This window comes from Mastomys coucha, unplaced genomic scaffold (assembly GCF_008632895.1).
Source record: "Mastomys coucha isolate ucsf_1 unplaced genomic scaffold, UCSF_Mcou_1 pScaffold14, whole genome shotgun sequence".
NCBI lineage: Eukaryota > Metazoa > Chordata > Mammalia > Rodentia > Muridae > Mastomys > Mastomys coucha.
In genome coordinates, this window is record NW_022196896.1 from 53,437,440 (window position 1) to 53,461,407 (window position 23,968).

The 23,968-nt window shown below is 40.1% G+C and overlaps 2 protein-coding genes across 3 annotated transcripts in view; one reads left to right on the forward strand and one right to left on the reverse strand.

The window, feature by feature from the left end:
* The window catches only part of Col19a1 (collagen type XIX alpha 1 chain), a 329,256-nt gene extending 318,562 nt beyond the window's left edge, over positions 1-10,694 (reverse strand). For both annotated transcript variants that reach the window (XM_031367064.1, XM_031367063.1), the window contains exon 1: positions 10,524-10,694. The gene's annotated coding sequence lies outside the window, so the exon portion shown is untranslated. The remainder of the gene's footprint in view (positions 1-10,523) is intronic.
* The window catches only part of LOC116089393, a 25,992-nt gene continuing 11,575 nt past the window's right edge, over positions 9,552-23,968 (forward strand). Inside the window, exons 1-2 of the mRNA XM_031368963.1 lie at positions 9,552-9,587; positions 9,676-10,747. Of these exons, the coding sequence (XP_031224823.1) occupies positions 9,552-9,587; positions 9,676-10,014 (375 nt within the window). The 3' untranslated portion in view covers positions 10,015-10,747. The remainder of the gene's footprint in view (positions 9,588-9,675; positions 10,748-23,968) is intronic.

Consider the following 23,968-nt stretch of genomic DNA (forward strand, 5'->3'; position numbering starts at 1 on the left):
TTTTTTTTTTTTTATGTAAGTTCTGGGCATTAACTCTGGTCCGTGCATTTGTGCATCAAGCACTTTACTGACTAAACTGTTTTCCAGCCGATAGTATAAGATCCTAAGAGTTCATTAGTGCTTTGACATTCGTCAGAATTTTCTCTTGTTTTCAGGGCTGGATGATACTTCACAGTTTGCAGATGCCCGTTTTATTCATTGTTCCTGAAGGGCACTTGTTTGCTCCTATCTCTTGGCTGCTGTAAATAGATGCACAAGCATCCATCTAAGACTCTACTTACAATTCTCCTGTTTGTATGCTCAAAGAAGAAAGTGCAGGATGGACTGTATGGTTCTCATATTTTTAAGTTTTTGAGGAGCCACCATGCAGTTTCTCAATACCACCCACACCAGTCACATTTCCAGTGACTAGTCTGCATGGGTGAGCTGATTTCTCCATACCTCCATTACACTGATATTTTTCTTATTTTTTGATAGATGCCATATTAATGATATGAGAGTGGTCCACTGTGGTTTTGATTCATATCTTCCTAGGTATTAGTGATATTAAACATGTTTTATGTACCTTGTAGACATATGTATTTCTGTAGAGGTACATTGTATTTCTGTGGCAATGATACTCAAAATCTTTCCCTGTTTTTTTTTTTTTTTAATACAGTTAGCTGTTGTTAGGTTGCATTTCCATAATCCTGCATTTTGACCCTTTTTAGTGGGTTGTCCTAATGCTGCTTGTATTCTAATGCTAAGTGCTGGCCTCCAAGATTTGGAGTCTGCACATAGCCTGAGGGACCCTGCCCATCCTTAATTCTGATTGTTAAACAAAGATGCCAGCTGCCAATAGCTGGGGAGAAGAGACAGAGGTAGAGTTTAGGTTTCCTAAGTTAGAGACAATGAGGAACAAAGAGAAGAGAGATAACCCCCATGAGATGGAGAAGCAAGGCAAGCACCCTGCGCTAAGGGACCAAGAGAACACGACCCAGAGGGCTGACTAGTAGGAGTCAAGAGCAGCCCAGATGAGACAGTAAGTAATAATGGAGTCATCGATAGCAGGTAGATTCTATGGAGGGTAGGCAGTTGCCCAGCTGTTGTACTTCTTAAGGTATATTAAAATATAAGTCTGTGTTTGTCTTTCATGTGGAACATAAATGGTCAAAGGCGGGAAGGAACACCGTGCTGGTATTTTTTAAATTAATTTTTACAACGCCCTTTATCAGCTTATAACGTACAAAATTCCTCTCCCAAGAAATAGAGACCATAAACTTCCACATCCGTCTACTGACTGTATGCTTTCGTACACAAACTTTTAAATATAGTTTATTGTGTTTTTTCACTTATTGCTATTCATTTGGCATCCAAATACATGATACAGAATTTTAAACACAAGCTGACCATTCATAACTCTGTTTGGGAGTATTATATTGACATGTCATGGCTTAATTGACATCATTGTATTTTACATGAACTATTTTATTATTGGACTGAGTTCCACTCCTAAACTTACCACTGCACATATTTGTAATACTTATTGTACATTTTATAATGGTCTGCTAGCATCATCATTGACCTTATTAATTTATATTCCTGCTCTCTAGGTCTTACAATGAAACATTCAGCAGACAAAATCTCTAGGGGAATGGAGATTTGGCTCAGTCGTTTTAAGAGCACTGGCTACTCTTCCAGAGGACCAAGGTTTGATTCCTAGAAATCACAAAGAGGCTCATGTTGATCAGTCACTCCAATCCCAGGTGATCTGATGTCCTATTTTTGTCTATGTGGGCATCATGCACACACCTGTTGTGTAGATATAAGTGCAAACAAAGCATCCAAATATACAAAAAATAATAGAAATAAAGTATTTTTAGATCCCTATTACAAAAAAGTCTAACATTGTTTAACTTTACTGTGGTGAATTAGTTAAAATGGAAATAACTTCCAAGAAGAAATGTAATGGATTCCTCTATCTATTTGACAATTACCATTTTATTAAAAATGGCTACTCAAGAGTCATAAATTCCTTATTTACTACTATCCACAGTTTAATTGAAGAACCAAATATGTAAGAACTAATCATACAATTGTCTAACTACTGTCAATAGACTTTCTTTAGAGAAAAATAACTTTATCATCTTTGATATTCTACATACAAATGCCAAATACCCAGTTCAGCATTTTAAAATTAATTCAAGATTTTAGATATTTCTGGATGAATAGCTAGAGGCAGCAATTACAATGTTAAAACTGTATGTGTAGTTCTAAATATGAAACATCTGGTCTTATGCCTTATTTATTTTGAATTCTAATTATAAACATACTCATGATCCTCATGCGACCTTGCAAATTGATCACAGCTACTATTTCATATATGTCAGTAACTGTTAAACAAATGAATTCTAGTTTAAATAAATTCTATATCAAATATTGATCCAATTTTCAGGGAAACCTATGATTGTGTTTTCTCTCAGTTGATCAACTAGCACTAAAACATAATAATGAAAATCTTGGCCTCCTGTGTGGTTTCTGCCACTTGTATGCAAGTTAAAGAACATCCTTAAGTTTTGATTTATTCATTTTTAAGTCGGGAGCAGGTGTCTTATTTAATGTATGGAAGTTGCATACGTGTATGCATTGAACTATGTACTCTAAGGATGTCTGCTGCTATATCAGCTATAGACTAATTAGTCTGATTTGCAGCTATACTTGTCTCTTCCACTCAGGTTGATTTGATATCTGAAAAGTAAAACTGTTAAATGGTTTTAGAAATTCACTTTCATCAAAACTTTGGCTCCTATTACGGCAACAAAGAACTACAGAGGCTCTAGTCACAAGCATATGAATTCAGTCTTGACATTGCCCAGCAAATTCCTTAAGCTGCTCAGAGAATGACAGAACTTAGCATCAACCTTATTTATCCAAAGTGCTTTCAGTTTAAGATTATATGACTTAGTTGATCAAATGTTTAAGTGTGAACCTCTGACCACTATCTCTCAGCAAGATCAGCAGAAACTTAAACGAGAATCTGTTCACTCTCCATCCTAACTCAATCAATTCTGGAATTTCCAATAGCCAAGCCTTCCTCCTTTTGAAAATACTCACAGGGTTCTTTAACTTCACAATACCTCAACTCCCATCTCATCTTCCTTCAGATCCACCGTTTTCTACTTAACTTCTGTCTGTTTGCTGCCTGTCTATCTATGCATCTATGTATCTATGTATCTATCTATGTATCTATCTATGTATCTATCTATGTATCTATCTATGTATCTATCTATGTATCTATCTATCTATCTATCTATCTATCTATCTATCTATCTATCTATCTATCTATCATCTATCCACCCATCCATCCATCATCCAGCCAGCCATCTACCTGTCTATCTTCTATCCACTTGAATTTACATTATCCAGTTGAATTCTATCCATTTACATCTTCCACTTCTTTATTTCTCTAGCAATATATTCTAGATTTTTTTTTCTTAAGTTAAAGTATTTTCTGGGTTGGACCCAAATAAAACTGCCATGGGAAGAACTTTCTGAGTCTGTCCTTTTCCTCTGTAACTGTCCTCAAACAGAGGCAGAGCTCAGGCTGCTGGTTGTTCTCTAGTTTCCCACTGCTTTCCCCCTTGGATTTCACCATTCTTGGCTTCAGCTCAAACCCCTTATCAGAATGTGGCACTCTTCTACCTTATCCCCTCGGGTCTGTCTCAGTAAGGTGATTATCAAGATAGCTTTATAAGTTACTTCAAGACATTTTTATAGGACTTAGTGTGCTGGTCTTCGCAGCTGAGGAAAGCTTTGAGACAGGCACCTCCAATGCCTTCCCAGTTCAGTGATCAAGGTGGCGCCATAAGATAATGTACGCAGAAACTGAAGTTTGTTAGCACCCTCAAATGGCTTTCTGGTGAACCTATATACAGATGTCTACAGTATATTTTTAATAACGATACAGAAAATATTGGTTCTATTTGTTCTCATTTTCTAAAATAAAACATACTTTATGTGTAGTATATATTTTAATATTCAGAGCTCAGAAGTAAACTATGCCTGCCTCTAACATTAACAAGGTACAGAGTAAGAAAGTCATGTAACATATATCTAAATATTTGAAAATTATTTTTCAAAGAAAACTAAAATTATTGCTTTTAAAAACACACATTTTCGGGCTGGTGAGATGGCTCAGAGGGTAAGAGCACTGACTGCTCTTCCAAAGGTCCTGAGTTCGGATCCCAGCAACCACATGGTGGCTCACAACCACCTGTAATGAGATCTGACACCCTCTTCTGGTGTGTCTGAACACAGCTACAGTATATTGCGCCAGAGCAAGCAGGGCCGGAGAGAGCAGGGGCGTCCTGAGTTCAATTCCCAGCAGCCACATGATGGCTCATGGCCATCTGTACAGCTACAGTGTACTCATACACATAAAAAATAAATAAATAAATATTTTTTTAAAAACACACATTTTCTCCTTTTACTCAAGCAAATATCTTGGGCTAGCAAGATGGTTCAGTCAGTAAGGGTGATTGTTAAGCCTCAGGAACTGAGTTTGTTCCCAGAACCCAACATGGTGAAAGAAAGAATATTAGAGCCTTTTTCTAGGCCCCAATCCTTGTAGTAAAGATAGGAATCAGGAGCCCATTTCATAGGCATGAATGCTCATAGAACAGACTATCCCAGAGCCTTGGGATCAAGTTCAGGTTTGCTTAATAAAAAAGCTTTTGTTATTATCACGTGTTGTTTACTAGCAGGGTGCATGGCATAGCTCTCAGATCCTCATAAATATTCACTTAACTCCTATCGTGAACCCAATCATAACCCTGAGAGTTCCTCTCCAGTGCCACACAATGTAATGTCATACTTATGAGTATACTCAGCACTGACAAGCCCACAGAGATACCAGTAGATCTTCTAAGACAAACCCTCTAAAATCCTTTAGGTAGCACTACCTACAAGTTATTTCTCACTGCCATGGCAGAAACAAGGTCCTGACCTCTGCTTCTCCCAACCCCTTGCCAACTAGATTGGTTTTGGATGCTATCTCTTAAACTTCCTTAGTCCATTTCTCAAAATCTTTAAAGCAATTATAAAGCCTAAGGAATTTTAAGGATGATGGTTCTTGAAGAATTCCTTGCTATACTTTATAACGTATAGTATATGTTTGTGCACAGAAAACATGAGCAGCAAAGGAAGGAACAATTGAAAACTTTACTCCTTCATTCCATTGAGATGAGAGCCCTATTATGGATTATTAATTGGGGGGGGATATAGCAGCAAATCAAATAGAAGTACTGGTGACTGGGCTAAGAGATGACATAATAGTTAGGAGCACTTGATGCTCTTGGAGAGGGCCCAGGTTTGGTCCCCAGCATCCACATCAGGCAGTTCATTGCTGGTTGTAAATCCAGTTCCAAGAGTCTAAGGGTATCTGGCCTCTATGGGTACATGTTTGCATGCTATATACATAAACTCATGCAATACACATTTATAAAACTAACAATAAGTAAGTAAATAAGTGCCTGGTATCACTATGGTCTAGGAGAGCAAAATGAACATACATCTTTAAAAAAAAAAAAGGATAAGAAATCTGAACAAGAAGACAGAACAATGGAGCAGTAGATGGGATGATGGATATGTGGATGGAGCAGTGGATAGAATGATAGGTAAGTAGATGGAGCATGGGATGATGGATAAGTGGATGGAGCAGTGGATGGGATGATGGATAAGTGGATGGAGCAGTGGATAGGATGATGGATAAGAGGATGGAGCAGTGGGTGGGATGATGGATAAGAGGATGGAACAGTGGGTGGGATGATGGGGTTTTAGTAGATGAAATTGTTCAGAAGCCTGTCAGTGAACGCCTAAGTAAATTAAAGTCTCTTTCACATATGAATATTTTTATTGCTATGCCAATTAATATTTTACATGTTCACCAGACATCTTTGAAACTGTGTACTACATGAGAGCTATCACCAAAAAAAAAAAAAAAACCAATAAACATGAAGAGTACAAAGAAGAAAGTGGTGGGAGAAGATACAGATCCATTCTATGTACACTGTATAATTAAGTAATATATCTCAACGTTCAAATCAGTAGGTTAGAAAAATCACAAAATAACATAGAAAAAGCTCCAAATATTGCAAGTCCTTCAAATGCGAACATCTAATTTGTTCTTAAAAACAATCATTTTTGTTAGAAATTTCATTTGTTCCAACAGAGGATTTATTGTCAGGGGGAGAGAGAAAAAGTGTTTGACCTGTGGAACATCTGCAAGAAGCCACATTTTCAGAGCATTCCTCCCAGAGGGAGTGATAAATAATAGGATGGATGACTGATTATTCAATCAGGCTTTCTTGACTGGGCTCTAGTATGTCTATACGCAACTCCAGCAGGAAAGACTTTCTGCTGTGATGAAGTGTGGCACTGTGTAAATGCGCACGACAACAGGTGCCACACATCTGTTCCTTTGTCAGTCTTGAGAATCTATCTTTCATGAAGAAAAAAAAAGCCAGCAAAGAAAGAAAAGCTATCATAAATGATTAAAATCCTAAGCTAATACTCAAACACAACTGTTTTTGGAATAGGTATGTAGTTACTTTATAATTTCATCATTTATCTTATTGTTGAAATTGAAATAAGTCTGCAGAAAGCTCCCAAAACTTAAACAAGGTTTCTACACTCTTACTTGCTCCACAGAAATCTTTTTTCGTTTATGTTTTTGTTACAAATATTGTCAAAGTAGGAACACAAGAAGTTCCAGATCCTCTTTAGTGTCTTCTCCACCCCTACCCGTACCCTTCATCCCACCTCTCACCCTCACCCGGTCTCAGGCACCTCAGACATGGAGGGAATTCTATCAAATCTTTTCCCAAAGCATGCCTTTTGAAACCATGCACACTTTATGAAAAGTGTTTGTTTAATTCTTGGCAATTTCTAGTCCTGAAAGTTACAACAGCCTTCTAACTAGACTTCTGTCCTCCATTCTCCCTTCCCCAATTTCCATCTCCCAGCTGCTGAAAACTGATCCCCTCTTCCTCTCTGTCTCTCCTGACAAGGCTTTGCTAGGTATCCAGGGACAGCTTCAAACTGGTAATCACCCAGCGTTGGCCTCCCCAGTGGAGTGCCAGATTACAGGTAAGTGTGAGAAGTCCTGGCTAATAATTTTATTTCTAAAACCAGCCCAGCCATGTGAGGGCTCTCCTGTACATCTTCAGTGGTATTTCATTGGATACTGGAAGCAAAGGACAGAAGCGGTACAGTGGAGTCTTAGCTCTCCAGCTCTCTGTTTATCTACTGCTTTCCAAACTGTTCCATCAAACTATTAACAATACCCCGAATGCCATGCTTCTGCCTGCTGTTTTTCGGGGTTGGGGGAGCTCCACTACTCAGCTTTGCGGTCTGTACTAAGCAGTAATGGCTTTCTTACATTGTCTCCGCTCTACTTACCCTCTGCAAGAAACAGAAACGGTTACATTTTATTCATTAGTCTCTGGTACACCTACCATCTGTAGGTAGCTATGCAACCAGTTGGAAGAAGGAATATAATCTAAGGCCAATTTTTTTAGATGAAAGTGAAACACATATTGAGACCTATAAGCCAATATAGTGAAACTCGACTACTTAATATTTGTAGAAGGATACATATGAAATAAGGAATTATATGGAAGTACAGAAAAAATCGCTAGAAGGCTTGAATGCAATTTAATGAGATTCAAAAATAGTAATAGTGTTGAAGTTGTTCTTTGCTCCAACAGAAAACATACTCGCTGACTGCTAACATTTGTACTACTGGTGAACTTGCCCAAGTACTTCAAGGTCCCCTTCATCTCAAAAATAGTATTCACGTTCCTGAAGATGTCAACCCCCAAATTCTATTTTGACATACCTAAGCAGTTTGCTCCATTCTTGACCGTGTGTCTGCTTTCTTGCTACACCTCTCTGAATGGCAGCTGTCTGCACTAGGTGTTCAGACACTCTAAATCTCAACAACTGCAACCGACCTCCACCGCTTTCTAATTACAAGCTCTGGTTCTGTTTTCCATAGGCATATCTCGGGCCTACGATACAATGTCATTTGGAATTTCATATTGATGGCTTTGCATATTTTCTCAACTCATCCACCTTTTCTAGTTTCTCTTTTATCTGAATGGCTCTGTTGGCTTTCTGATATGACGTCCTTAAAACTGCATTATACCCTTTGGTTTCTTACAAACGGGAGGGGTGTTTTCCACTCACAATCTACGGGTGAATAGAATAGGCCTATTCTCACCACCTTGCTGATAGATTCAGTATGTGGCTGCCACACCTGGTTATCTTGCTATTGGTCCATACAACAGCGTATGTACCTGCTGCTTCTCACCCTCCCTTCTCCAGTCTCTTCTCGACAGGTATGATTAGCTTTCTTCATCTTAGAGATTCACCTAGCTTGTGCTTTCAGTCTCACCAGCACATGACCGCTCACCCAACAGTTTTACTTCGGGGCTATAGAGCAGTACATCTATAGCTACACTTCCTTTTGAGCCTGCTTGCTTCTCATCCTTCATTTGGACCTCCACGTATGATGCCATTAGTCCCATTCCTATGGTTTCTATCCACATTTCCTTTTGTCTCTAGACCCATCCATTCTGGACCCAGCCCGTTTTTGCTGCCTCAGAAAATGAACATAAATTTCAGCAAAGGAGATTAAACTGCAAGAACAGAAAAATAGATGGAAAAGTTCCACTTCTGGAGAGCACCATGGTCTTCCATCTGTTTGGGAAGGGCTTGGAGATAACAAAGATTCAGATGCAAACATAATTGCCTGTGGCTTCCTTCGACCCTCCTTTGGGTATTCTGTACCTGTCCTGTTCGTTCTATTCTAATGTTGGAACTTTTTTTTTTTCTGGGACATCTTACTTAGGTTTCTTAACACTTACAGAAATCATTCTGGTTTCTCCCTCATGAGAATGAGTTTTCCTATTCCTAGCGGCTACCTCTTGCTACCCTGAAGAATTATCCCTATCAGAAAACCCCATCCGTTCATCTCAGGAGTGAGAAATTACAGTTGGCACCACGAAAACACGGAGTTATCTCAGTACCTCCTTGGCAGGCAGGCAGGCACCTGGTGAAGAGCTCTTTCCTCAGAAAGAGCCCAGCAGCTTTGCTCGCCCATTCAGTAGAACCTAAAAGCCAGCCACCCTTCTCAGTCAGACTCCCTCCTCCCTTAAAGAACAACTGTAGTCCTTCATTTGTTCAGGAGTGTTGCTTTCCTTAGCTCTCATTAGTGGGGGTGGGGAGTGGGCAGATGTATATTCCTCTAAAGCGCCTCTAGCACCCTCACATCCTTTTTGCTCCTCAGACCTCCTCTCCAAGGAGAGGTTGGAAGTAAGTAGTCTGAATTGGTGATGGGGTGGGTGGAGACTGCACAATTTATTTCTGTTACCCTTCCATTTCCTAGCCTTGCGCTTGGTCTCACATCACCCACTGTAGCAATTCCTGGATGGTTCTATTAAAAGTACACATTTTCAGCATCTGGGTCCCATCCTTCCTATTGCCGAGTCCACTGTCCTCAGAGACCCACCATGCGTTTCGCTCGGTCCCCCATGGCATGGGGCCGGGTAAGCTGTCCACCCACTCAACTAATTCCAGAGCCCTCCACGACCTAGCGAGGCTAAGGTTAAGCTTCATCTCCCGCCTGCTTCAAAGGAGCTGGCTTGTGCGGTGGCGCGCTTGGTTCCGGGCCAACAAACTTCTCCAGGACCGAGCGCGCCGCCTCCCTCCTCCAGGCGGCGGTGGCTGCGGCGCCGGCCGGATTCCCGCAGAGCCCAGGGCCGCGGGCGGAGGCGGGGCGGCGTCCCTTTGCGCCGGGACCCTGACGTCCCCACGGCGGCCCCGGCTGCGAGGACAGGGAGGATGGCTGCTGCACTCCGGCCGGACGCGCTGCGCACTCTTCGAGCTGAAGGAGGCACAGGGCCGGGTACTCCTGGACCAGACCCGGATCGTCCTCCGCGCCAGTCCAAGCCCCGCGCGGGTCGAAGCGGGTAACCGCACGGGGGACCCGGGCGTCCGAGCTTGTGTGTCCTGGCTTTCGCCTCTCCCCGGTACAGCATCCCAACCCCAGAGACCGCAGCCCCGCAGAATTAGTAGCTTGCTCTGTGCGTTTACCCCTTCTTCGGTAGCTCGCGCCCCTTCCACCCGCATCAGCATCGCACACACTTCTGCTTCCCAAACCCACCCATAAAATCCACCGAGAACTAAAGTGGAACGCGCGAGCCCGCGTGACCTGGACGCACAAACACGAGCCACATTCTAGGCAGCGTGTCAAAGTGGCCTGATCTGGCCAAAGGCACTCAGTCCCCTCCGCGTGAGAATGCGTAACCGCAGGTGGGCAGATTTCCCCCCCGCCCCCCCAATATGTGCACTTGTGCAGCACCGTTGTGACATTTTCTTTAAAAGCAGATCAGGCAAATGACCAGAAACACAGCATTTGGCAAGACCGGGCTTGTGTAGGCGACATCAAGCAAAACGGCCAGTGGCAGAGCTGCGCAGCTTACCTTGGGTTGGTGTCAGAGCCCCTGGGAGGCGCGGTGGAGTCCGGACAGGGCTGCCGCACCGCCGCGGAGTGGCCCGCGCCAGCTTCCAGCGAGTGGAAGCGGGACGCATCTCTGCCCTTATTCGTCCCTTCAGTGTGACCCTCCCACTCGGTGAGCATGGAGGACTCCGCAAGACAGTCTTCAGCCAACTCGTGCCCAGGTTTTCCTTGATCACACAGAGCCGGGTACTATGTCTTTCAAGTTTCTGTTTTAATAGCAATTTCATAGAGGCAATGACAGTTAGGGGCAGACGCTTTCTTACTTCTGACTAAGAAAATGTGTCTTCCAAAGTACGATGCATGGTATACATTCACAGGTAGATAATTGGCTTTTTAACAGTTGAGCTAAAAATAAAAAAGGGTATCGTGTGTGTTTTATTTTGCACTTCTATATCTGGAGTTTATCTAAAGTTAATCAAGTCAGCTTGTGTTCTAATCATCATTCTGCATGGAGGTTTGTGTCTGCATCCCGTAAAGGTACGTTGTGACTGTTAAAAAATATTATGCTTCAATAGATTGGTATTACAAATATCAGTCTTTTAATTCTTTGAGTTCTCTTTCAATATATGGAGGAGATGGATATATGTATACTTTCAGATTCATATTCAAACATAGTAGACATACACATATATTTATATACATAGAGTGTGTGATTTTTTTTTTAATTCTAGAATTTGGAAGATTAACCCAAGGGTTAGACAATGTTTAACGTTTTTTTAGTTGTGTGTTGCCACAGTTTGGAGAGAAAATATGTATTACTGGTCTATGAGAATGGAAACAGTTACCTCAGAATGTTACTTCAGAGCCATAAGTTTCATGTAGTGAGGTTCACAATCCAAAGAAGATAAGATCACAGTGGCAAAGATTTTAAAATGCTCAGGGAGAATTTTAAAATGGCTTATTTTCACCTTTTTGGAGGGAGACCATTAGAGCATCAACCAGTGGGTTTGAAACCTACCTATCATCCTAAAGAAAACAGAGCAGTTAAGTTTGAGAGTTCTCGGAGTGCCATGAACCACTTGTCTGTCAAAATTTCAAGCCAGATAATGTGTCTCCCCCTCATGTGATTTCCTTCACGAATTTTTGGTTGCCTGTGGAAAGAGGCCAAAGGAAAAGGCTATCACATGAGTCCAGAGGCTCAGCTGCCCGTTTAAAGACAGGATTCCTGAGCCTTCCCTCAGCTTGTAGTGAACCTTTCCACTTGCTCAAGTAGCCTAATTTAATTTGTTTCATCATTTGTCATTTATACTTTTATATACTCTTTTTATGTCCAGGATTTATTGTCCAGACTACTCAATTCAGTTATTTGTATCAGATTAATACCCTTTAAAGGTAAACTTTTAAACCGTATGTCAAGTCCATGAATTTTACTCCACTGTTTCAATAATTTCATAACCTTTAACGTATTCATGAAATAGCTAAGCATATTTTTGTTTCTATGTCACTATTCCCCTTTTGCTACTTAGAACACTGAACCAACAAATTTTTGGATACTTTGAGAAAGGAATGAATCAAGTTTAAAACTGTTAGCTATGTTCTCTGTTCTAGACACACTTGTGAAGACAGCTCTCTTCCTTCCTCCCTTCCTTCCTTCATTCTTTCCTTCCTCCTTTCATTCTTTCTTTCCATCTCTCCATCTATTCTTCCTTTCTTCTTTCCATTCTTTTTTTTCCAGAAATGATTTGAATCTAGACTGCTTTTATGATCCCAACCTATTATGTCCATAGATTTGAGGTTTTATCAAATACTTTTTGTTGAATTTTAAAGTGAATTCAGGTAGAACGACCATTAAACCAACCATCTTTTATTTATCTACATCAAATACAACTATAAATGATCCTCCTGCGTCTGAAGCTACCTCTAAGGGGAAAGTACCTGAGAGTAACATAGGAATCTAAAAAGATTAAATTCTCACAACTTATGGAACTTCTAACACCCAGGCCACTTGACTCCCCCCTCCCACTCTGCCTCCCTCCCATCCACCCCTTCCCTCCATCTCACTCTCTGTATACATTCCTTTTTAAGATTTAAAAGTACAAACTATTTTCAACATGTATGCTTCATAGAAGACGCAATTCACTATTTGTGACACAGGAGAGAGAAGTTCCATTTGAAGTATTTGAAAGGCTTCATAGTTGTATGCTTAACTGACATAAACTGAACGCTTTAGGGTGGACACTGTGATCTATCGTGATAATTTGGATAATTTGGATTTACATTTACAATGTGTTCCTTTTAAACGTCTCTTCTTACGCTCTTCAGTTTCCTCTACGCTCTGCATCAGGGTTCCCAGCTTTGCTACTTCCTTTACTTTTCTCCTTCATAGTTTCCCTCCCCTTCCTTTTTTTCCCCAAGAAGAAAGAATTTCAGCATTGCCCCCAGCTAATTTCTTAGTTACCAAACCATAAAAGTGTTCATTCTTTATTGAATTTTCAGGGCACAGCCATACATGACTCTCGTGCATGTCCCGTGGAAATGGCTCAATGCATCCACAGTGGATGAACAGACTTACTGTTGACTGTAATTGCCAAATCTGACTTGCCATTGATCAAATGCACTTTTCACTTTACTCTTCTCTGGGCCAGTATTACAGTATGCTGTCCTTATTTGTATTAGTTCTAAATTAGCTCAAAGCAGGCTAGGGAAATCTACTAATTGTAAGGTCTGTTTTTGCCACTGTTTCTGAAAAGTTCTCACCACACAGAGATTAATATGCCAAGGCTCACCTCGCTCTTTGCTTCCTTTCCTGGAAAACGCTAATTCATGTTGTGTACTCAGTTTACAAGTGACTGCAGGATGGGATCACAGCTGCGTCTTTCTCTTGGTTTCTTAGTCCCTCACCCTAGGATCAGTGACACGGAGCGGAAATATGATAAAAGACAAGTGACTGGCCTAGTCATAGGGACAGCTTGGTAACATGTGTTAAGTTCTCCAGAACAATTTCATAGTAACAGAGTGGCATGCCCTGGTAGAAAAATAAAGCCAAGAGATAAAAAATAAACAAAGAGATAAATTACCCAGAAATAGAAATACTCAACAAACTCATAATGAAGTATTTAACTCAATTAGCATTTGAAGAATTACACATTTATTAATTTTTTTCTTTACCTATGTAGGCAGGATTAAATATTAGTTGTTGTGTGTGATGTTGGCAGAGGCAAAGAGCTTTCTCAACAACTGGAGAGAGAAATACATAATAGTTCAGTCTTGCTAAAGGGCAACTTAGCCATGTACATTGAAAATGAAAAAAAAAAAGGCAGGGCAGAGTGGGTATTAATTGCATCGTAAATTCTTCTAAAACAGTAACTCTGGTTATTTCTGGGTTAGGATTATATGGATTTTCTCTCTTTTGCTTATCTGTAACACATAAGGTTTCTACAGTGCACATGTAACCCTATTATAATAAAAACATTAACAGTATGTGTTGCTCTATCTTGGGTCTGTTAATAAAGCTATGGTCTTAGGGAGTGAAGAAATTGGCCTTGTTAGTACTTTTTTCTTTAATCCAATAAGAGCATTCCAGATATAAACCACTGTGTGGCATAATCCCTTTAAATTGTGTCTACTGAATTCCCTAGGAAGCAGCTATTAATGAAACCATCTAATCATTTAATATCTATTTCAAATGGTTTCTGAATACAGAGATTGGTTTGACATAGCACTATTTCTTGGTGTTGACATGTGGCAGGAACACACACTCACATGTGTAATTAATAACATGAAGATAATATGCAAAGTGTCATGAACAAAACAGAGATGAAAGGCTAAGAGTCTTCCAAGAGGAACCACCTTTACTTGTGAGCCGACAGGAACTTACATTTTTAGTAGATGAAATAAACCAATTTTTTTTTGTCAGTCTAAATAATTACACATCCAAATCACCCCATGATCTTAGTTCCTGGAAGGGCATTACACTTAACGTATTTGTAAAGTTTAAACCTATCATCTTATTAATAAAAATGTTTGCTGAAAGCATCAACTGAGGGCAAAAGGCACGTGTCTCTTTTGACAAAACATGAGGTTTCTTGTTTTCTGCCAATTAAAATAGTTTTCCCTGGAACTCGAGATACTAAAGTGTATCTCAATCAACTCTTATGTGTTCTGCTTGATAGACAAACAGCACAATCTGATTCCTTGACTTGGAACCATAAGAAAAGTATGTCTAATGTTCCCTCACACTGCTGCCTCTAGCTGAAACGTGAAATTCTGCAGATCAGTCAAGGACTATTTAGGTGTCACGGTTAAAGTGATGCCCTGCCAGACACCCTCCCCCACCTCATACAGCACAGTGGGCAGTGTGTGCTGCTTCAGTGACAATCTGTGTCACTTCTCACACATTTCCACACCTGTCTGGCTGGTTGACTCCAAGCTTCCTGAAGCCTGGAGCTGTGTCTTCTCATTTCCAGCATTTCACAGTAAAATGAAGCAAGCTTTTTTTCTTCTTCTTCATAAAAGAGTTTTCAAATATTTCTTGAAGGAAGTCCTGTAGAGGTCAAATAATCAAGGGCATAAAATTTTGAATTGCAAATATGGACTGGGAGTCTCAATGTATATGAAAAAAAATAAGAGGCCCATGTTTCCATGTTTTTCCTTCTAGCTGAGGGAATTATGTTACTCCACTGGTAAAAATCACAGGACAAATATTCTCACTCTTTTTAAAGAGCCTCCCAGAGCAGGGATTGTGAGGAGGGCAGTGTATCAAGACAAGACTGTCACTAGTCTGAAATGTCATCGTATGCACTCTTTCCTGTTCCTAAGTCAAAATTAATTTCCATTATGAAAATCAGAACACAATACTATTTAATTTCTTACTATTCCTTAAGGATAAAATGATCTCTTATTGACCTTTGTTGAGATTCCTAAACATTCTTAAGCAAGTCGTTCTACCTACAAAATACTTTCAATAGTAATTAAATGTTGGAGTATCATAAAGTGATTCATCTGCTTACATATTATGCAGGCTCATGTCCACAATATTGTGACTATTTACATTGAAAGTCCCTTAGGGGGCATTAGGTTTTCATTCAAAACTTGTTTAGCTTGATCAATGAACCTCATAAAGTCAATATTCCATTTCTAGAGAGATTGTCAAGTATTGTTCATGGTGGAAACTGTTTAATAGAGAATGAGAATTATGAGACACAAAACTGGGCAAATAGCCTCTCTCAGCTGAGTATTCAGTTAAGGCATTAAACAGAGTTAGAAAATTACCTAGACTCTGTCTCCATTACCGACGACAGAATTACCTATTTTTCCAATATTTGAGAACATTCTCGCTATCAAATTATGTTACCACAAGCTTATTTTTATCTATTCCAAGTATAAACTTTTATGTTTCTAAGGCCCTTTCAAGTGAAAAATAATGAAATTTTATAAATCTATATATGTTTTAAATCACTTTAAGGGTTAACCAAAAACTGTATATTTTTTTCTTTTTCTATATTGATGTTTTTTATCACACATCCCCTCCTTTGTTGTTGGAGATATTGTTGCTCTCTAAGACAGGTCTTCTTACTATGTAACCATAGTTGGCCTGGAACTCACAGATTCACCTGTCAGTGCTAGAATTAAAGGTGTGCACCCCACACCTGGCCCACATCTATTTTACTCTTAATTAATACATCACCATACATTTTAATGTTTCAGATAGTCACGGCGAAATTTCCTAAGCCCATGATGTTTCAAAGGCTTTATTTCACGGTCGGCCAGATCTCTTCATGGCAATCTTGTCTCCAGGGTAGCCAGTGTTGAATTGCTTCTGCTATAGTGACATCACTTCAGCCCTGGGGATGCTGAGTACTTCAGGAGCCTGCTACCTGCCAAAGCAGAAAATAACAGCTAGAATACGAGTGACCCTGATACATTCATGTTGAAATTCTAACCCTTATAGGATGATACAAGGAACATCCTTGTTCCTCAAAGGGATGTACCTTTGAACAATTATCAGTTCATGATAGTGGGGCCCTCCTGAACAACATTAGTACTCTTATAAAAGAAGCTTGTATAGAGACCCTTGGCCTTCCTTTCATGTGGAGATACAGCAAGAAAGCAGCAATCTATAAAGACACTGTACTTCTTTATTAATCATTTTATTCATCTACATTTCAAATGATATCCCCCTTCCTGCTACCCCTCCACAACTCCCCCATTCCATACCCCTTCTCTCCCCTCCCCTTTGCCTCTGTAAGTGTGCTCCTCCACCCACTCACCCACTCCAGACTCCCCACTCTAGCATTCCCCTATACTGGGGCATCACACCTCCACAGGACCAAGGGCCTCCTCTCCCAATGATGTCAGATAGGGCTATCTTCTGCTATATATGTATCTGGAGTCCTATAGCCCTCCGTGTACACTTGTTGGTTGGTGGTTTAGTCCCTGGGAGCTCTGGTTGGTCCAATTAGTTGATATTGTTCTTCCTATGGGGTTGTAATTCCCTTCAGCTTCTTCAGTCTTTCCTCTAGCTCTTCTGTTGGGCCCCCAAGCTCAGTCCGATGGTTGGCTGTGAGGATCTGCATCTGTATTGGTCCTGTGCTGGTAGAACTTCTCAGGGAACAGCCATACCAGGCTCCTGCCAGCAAGCGCTTCTTGGCATCAGCAATACTGTAAGGGTTTAGTGTCTACAGATAGGATGGATCCCTAGGTGGGGCAGTCTCTGGATGGCCTTTCCTTCAGTCTCTGTTCCATTTTTTGTAAGACCCAGAACTTTTATATTGAATTTACTTTTGCCTTAATCTTGGACACCTCAGCATCCAGAATTGTGAGAAATAAACTTCTGCTGTTTGTCCAGTGTGGTAGTAATATTTTCTATCGTTGCAATGCATATCTAAGATAATAAAATTAATGAGAAAGAGAGGATTATTTTTGCTCACAATGATACAGGCTTCGGTCCATGGACAGTTGGCTATGTTGGTTTCAGGTGGTAAAACAGTACTTTTTGGTCAGAAGATACATGATAGAGCAAACTGCTCACCTTCCTGTGGCTGGGAAATATAAAGCCCATTGAAAGCATCCCTCTAGTCATGACCTCTGGTCTCTTTCTCGGCTCTACTCTAGAATTTTCTACCATCTCCCACTTGCACTGTGGCTGGTGACTAAGCACTTGATTTATAGCCCTTCAGAAGCATCTCAAATTCTAACTACAGAACCTAAGAATTGAATTCAGTATTGAAGTATTGAATTCAGTATTGAATTCAGTATTGAATTCAGTATTATATTCAGTACTGAAGACAGTAAGTGTAGTGTTTTCTGAACAAACACTAGTAGAATGTTAGTAGGTAACATCTCAGGAAACATTCAATCTGTCCACCAGTTTAATTTATTACAGGGTAATAAACTATCACCAGGCTCAGTGGTTGAAAATGGTAATCATTTATTACTGCCCATGAATCTCATAATTGAGGTTCTCCCACCTAGGCTGAGCTTGTGTGTTTCCAACTGGGTTCTTTAAAATTGCTACCATTAGTTCTGTCAGATCTGAAGAGAGCTGGTTGACAGAAGAGTGATTCTGTTGGAATTAATGGCCTTTCTTTTCAGCTAGGTAACATGGTCCAAGAGATAACAGAGATTCAAGATATAGTAGAAGACCAACAGTCTACTTAAGCTTATGAACAGAAGAAAAGAGCCAAAGAAAAAGCACAAGAAACACATGTCCCCTCACAAAGAAACCCCATAAGAACACAAAACTAGAAACAATAATACATTTGCAAAAGACCTATAAGGCACACACACACAAAAAAAATGCCTGATAAAAAACCATGACAACCTTTAAAAAATATCATTGAATTCAATTTCTGTGGACCATCTACTGCTGGGCATAAAGTCTGGCCTTCAGAGTGGTTTGACTACCCTCTGAGACTCCTTGGAGAAAACTAATTTTCCTTTGTGAGCAGTTATCAACTGAAGATAGCTTCTGAATGAGAAATGGAGACTTGTGTGCACTTTCCGTCTCGGTACCGGCCAGATCCAAGAGGTTCTGTGCATGCTGCCACAGTCTCAGTGAGTTCATATGTATATTGATATTGTCATATCCAGGAGGCCTGTTTCCTTGGAGTCTTCCATCCCCATTGGCTCTTAAAATCTTTCTACCTCCTCTTCTGCAAAATTTCGAGAGAGCTGGGGGGTGGGGGGGTTGATGGACACATCATGTAAGACTGAGTGTTTCAAGGTCTCTCACTCTCTGCACATTGTTCAGCTATGGGTCTCTGTATTTGTTCCCATCTGCTGCACGAGGTAACTTCCCTGATGATGGCTGAGCAAGACACTGATCTATGAGTGTAGCAGAATGTCATTAGAAGTCATGTTATTGCTACTCTCCTTTAGCCTAACGGTAGTATTTGGGTTTTCCCTAGGTCCGTGGTATAACTCATCTCGGGTTCTTTCTACCCAGACCTGGATGTTCAGCCTTAAGGGGTGGTCCTTAAATCCAGTCATATCGTGATTGGTTGCTCCCACAAGCTTTGTGCTACTATCATACCAGCACATCTTGCAAGCGTATCATCACCGTAGATTTCAGGGTTTGTAGCTGGAATGGTGTTTACCTTTCTTCTCTGGTAGCATGCAGAGTACCTCCTGGTACCATAAACACTAGCCAGTAGAGACGAAGACTCTAGGTAGTCACCAGCTTGACTTCTTAATGTTCAATTAGTTGCATAGGTGTTGTCTTCAGCAATAGAACCTTGCTATTAATTTGTAGAGCACAATCAATACCCTGGGTTGTTTGGGAGTTCCTATGGGCCCCTTTGGGGCCAATAACTCATTTAGAGGTAATACAGCTCTGGAACTGGAGGTTTCATTTGATAATAAGAGATACATACTTGGGACTACATAACCCTATTGTTCCATTTAGATCTCCTTCATATATGTATATAATTTAGGAAGCTTCCACTCTATTAGGTTTCCATGTGGCCTCTAAATGGCCCATAGTTTCAGCTGTTGTTTTCTGTATTCCTTCTCTCTCTCCTCTTTCCTCCCCATCCCCATTTAACCCACCAACCTCACCCCTCCCAATCTGTCCACAAGGATCTATTCAATTTCTCCTTCCTAGGACGATCCATGCCTCCTCCCTAGAACCTTACTCTATACCTAACCTCTGTGGTTATATAGATTGCTTATCGAAGGCTTAACAGCTAACATCCACATGTAAGTGACAACATACCATATTTTCCTATTTGGCTCTGGGTTACCTCATTTGCCAATATTTTTTCTGATTCCATCCATTTAACTGCAAATTTCATAATTTTTTTTAAACAACTGAGTAAATATCCCTTTGTGTCAATGTACCACATTTTCTTTATCCATTCATCTGTGAACGTTTCAATCAACAGACATTAAATAAAAGGTTAGTTTTAAAATTCTAAGCCTTTAGGAAAATGAGTCAAGAAGAAAACATCCAAGGACAGGCAGAGGATAGATGGCTTAGGTGTTACAATTTGCTTTAGAATACCAGTGGGAGGTAGAGAATCCTTTCAAGAGATTCCCTGTCACATCTGGAGAAGGTGGGCTTTGTGGGAGGAAGGGTAAGCAGGAGTCACACGAATTTCTCCAATATTAACCAGACTGATAGAGTGAGGTCTGAAAAGGAACTAGATTTTTTCTTCCCACAGAAAGAAGGCTATTAATAGCTGGTCTTGGTCCCTGAACTTCAACTGGAGTTGCAATAGCCCAAAATGATTCTTTTTCTAATCATACTGGACGAATGAAAGCAGGAGAAGGAGATGGTGGGAGAAGCCAAGGAGGATTCCAGAAAAAGATCTTAAGCAATGAGCATTATTTTTGCTGTTCATGAATCATAATTATCAGCCCAGAGATTCTTGCAGATATACAGAAATGAGTGACAAAATTAAGCTTGGTGTCTTAGAGTTGTTTTATGGGCTTAGTGAAATAAATCAACTTTAAGACAGCATACTAATCCAGTATTTAGGGATTATTTTTTTAAAAGTAGAGTTGATTGCATAAGACTTGGAAAAATACTACTGAGGTACATTTTAGTATTTGGTTTCATCCTCAAGGCCTCGGCTTCTTCTTCTTCTTCTTCTTCTTCTTCTTCTTCTTCTTCTTCTTCTTCTTCTTCTTCTTCTTCTTCTTCTTCTTCTTCTTCTTCATCTTCTTCTTCTTCTTCTTCTTTTTTGACACAGGGTTTCTGTGCTGGGATTAAAGGCGTGTGCCACCACAGCCCAGCCTGACACCTTCTTTACTGTTACAGTACCACTCCTGCCCTATGCAAAATTCAGAATGCCTTCATTGTTAGTGTAATCATTGAAGGAAAATAAGTAATTTTCCTAACATGTCTTTACTTATTTAATAATCTTACAGTGTTTGAGAGGCTGGGTTTATTTTAAGAAAAAAAATGAAAATAAGCCAGTTATTAAAAAAAAGAAAATAGTAACGCCGGGCAGTGGTGGTGCATGCCTTTAATCCCAGCACTTGGGAGGCAGAGGCAGGCGGATTTCTGAGTTCGAGGCCAGCCTGGTCTACAGAGTGAGTTCCAGGATAGCCAGGGCCACTCAGAGAAACCCTGTCTCAAAAAACAAAAACAAAAACAAAAAACAAAGCAAAAAAAAAATAGTATTTGATATGTATTGTTTAACATCAAGATCCCAATAGGGTTCATACAAACAAGGAAAAAATAAAAATTGTTTTATCTTTTTAGACAATTTGGTATATAGTCACGGATATGTGATTTTGAGATTATTGGCAAACAGCAGGATATGGTCTTCAAGTGATGTAAGGCCAAGTGTAGGGCTTTCTGTGTCTCTTGCCTGCTGTGTCCTTCCAAGGGTGTGGTCACAGGGAAAAGTTCTGAGATGGCTCTGCTTCTGCGACAAAGACACTTTTCACTTGATTGCACATAGAAGGGTTTAAAGAGAGTGGCCAGATAATTTTTTTTTTCTGAATAGGGACACTTTCAAGAACGAAAGGAAGCATTATGGACATTATAATAGGACACTATACATAGATGGCCAACATAACAGCCCAAGGTTTAAAGCCTGCAACTTACCAACTGAATGTCAAAAGTCAGAAGTGTCTACTGTACTTACCCTTCGGTTTAGGACTTATTTCCAAGAACCACATTCAGGATATAAGTAACTATGGATCAATGGGAGCCCTGATGGCTGTTCTGGGACTGTGAGTGTCTGTACAAATATTGTCAGTCTGCTCGCTTATCTCCAGGCATTATCATTCCTCTGTGTCCATTCGACTGGATTCTGTGTCTTAAAGTTCTAAAATAACTCTGTGGGTGTTTGTGAGCATGACTGTCTTCTAAGCCAAGTTGAGTCTCCTATTCTTGCATCTGCTTGGTACATATTTAAGGTAATACTATAGTCTTTGATACTGCTGTCCAATTTCTTCATCATTTTACATTGGCCTCCATGTAAGTGACTTAATTATCATTGTAGCTATTTTTTAATAATGAAACCAATTTCCTCAACCCTAGATTGTGTTATCATATTCTGTACAAAACGAATGGCCTTTTAGAATGAAAGTTTGTGCGTGCTATCTCTCAGAAAATGTTGAATGCATTGTTGGGCTTGAGGAATCCCCATAAAGAAAGATTGTGTACTATAAAAAAAAAAATTGGAAGGCATAGACAAGAGAGATCAAATGCTATGTAATACTGAGGAGAACACATGCCCAAACTGGCTTCTTATAAAAGGGGGGCATTTACAATTTGCAGCTGGCTTTGGTTAATACCTTGGTAATTTACAAGGTTGAGGCATTTGGCTTTCTATTTTAATTGGTAGCACAAGAGAAAATGAGTATCTCTTTATCAAATAGTCACTGAAGAGGTTCAAATGTTACAGAAGTTTACATACAGCACACAAACACAAATACATATATGAGTTTGTATGTGTGTTATTACCCCCCAATTAAAAAAATAATTTTACAGTTATTTATTTCAAAACAGCTATTAATGGAACAAACAAGATTACATGTTTTAAGCATAAATAGTGACAGAAAGATTTCCAGAGAGATCACTCTAGGTCTGTCATCAATACTTTAATCTAACCAGTTACAATGTATCGTAATGATTTTCTAGATGGTTCAATGCTCTGTTCTTATTGGAATATCAAATTTAGCTTTGGTGAGCAACTACCTCCTCATGGCTCAGAAGACCTGAAATCCTCCAAAAATGTTTGTTTGTTTTTCTTTTAATGAGCATTCAACATGGACTTCTTCACCACACATTGAGGGAGCACTACCCTGTGCCAAGCTCTGTTGTTTTTGAGATACAGAACTGAGCAAAAGGAACTTTTTTCTCTTTCTTTCCTTTTTTCTCTTTCTTTCTTTCTTTCTTTCTTTCTTTCTTTCTTTCTTTCTTTCTTTCTTTCTTTCTCTCTTTCCTCCTTTCTTTCTTTCTTTCTTTCTTTCTTTCTTTCTTTCTTTCTTTCTTTCTTTCTTTCTAGCAAGGAACAAGGTAGAGAGTGTTGCAGAAATAGGGGAATGATACTGATTTCTGTCAGAAAGTGATGTAAGCAACAGAAACTAAGCAGGGGGTGGGGCAGAGCTTCCAAGGGTGGGCCAGGGCAGAGTTAGCTTCTTTTTAGTGCAGAATTTCCAGGAGACCTCACAGAAAGAACACCATTTGAGAGGAAACCTGAGAGAGGAAAGAGACCAAAGTGTAGAGATATTGGGGGGTGGAGTTTGGGGGAGTGGGAAGCTGGGGAAGGGGGAGGGACAGGGAGTGTGGGAAGCAAAATGGAAAGCTAGTGGGAGAGTGCTCATTTGGGAAGATGCCTGGTGGATGCGGAAGTACCATGGATGGCAGCAACCACTTAAACAAGCGAAGGCAAACTTAAGAAAAGGTTCTAGAACTGGAGAGGACTGCGTGATGGCTGGTCGCCAAAGAGTAATCTTTCGCAGAAGCCCAGTCCTGATGAAAGAAGCACTCATCTTTCTCTGTTTATCCTGTTACATTCTTTCCAGGCCAGTTCACTCTAATCCTTAGGATTTGGGGATTGCATATGTACAGTAAGATTTCCTTGGTATTTTTCAGAATTTTCTTTTTGGCAAAGGGTATGATAATATCCACTCGCTGAGGTGCCTTTCAAAGGAGAAACAAGAACATTTATTCCAGTTCTGGAAATCGTGATATGCTTAGGTGCTAGACACACGAAACAGTGCCTGGCTTTTCTGTTATTGGAAGGAAAAGTGTTCTCTCCTGAGTATGTATGTATATAACTAGGTGCATATAATATGGGTATTTCCATTTTAAAATTTATTCCTAGGCGATGAAGCTGGCCTTAACCCAGATTGCCCATAACTCTGTATATTGTGTGCTCATTAAAAGTCAGGATTTGTGTGAAAGAGTAGATGTTTCCTTCCAGGGGAGAGAAAATACCAAAGAAGGACAATGGAACCACCAGTAACAAATCCTTCTGTTGTATGTATGAGACATAAAAAAAAAAA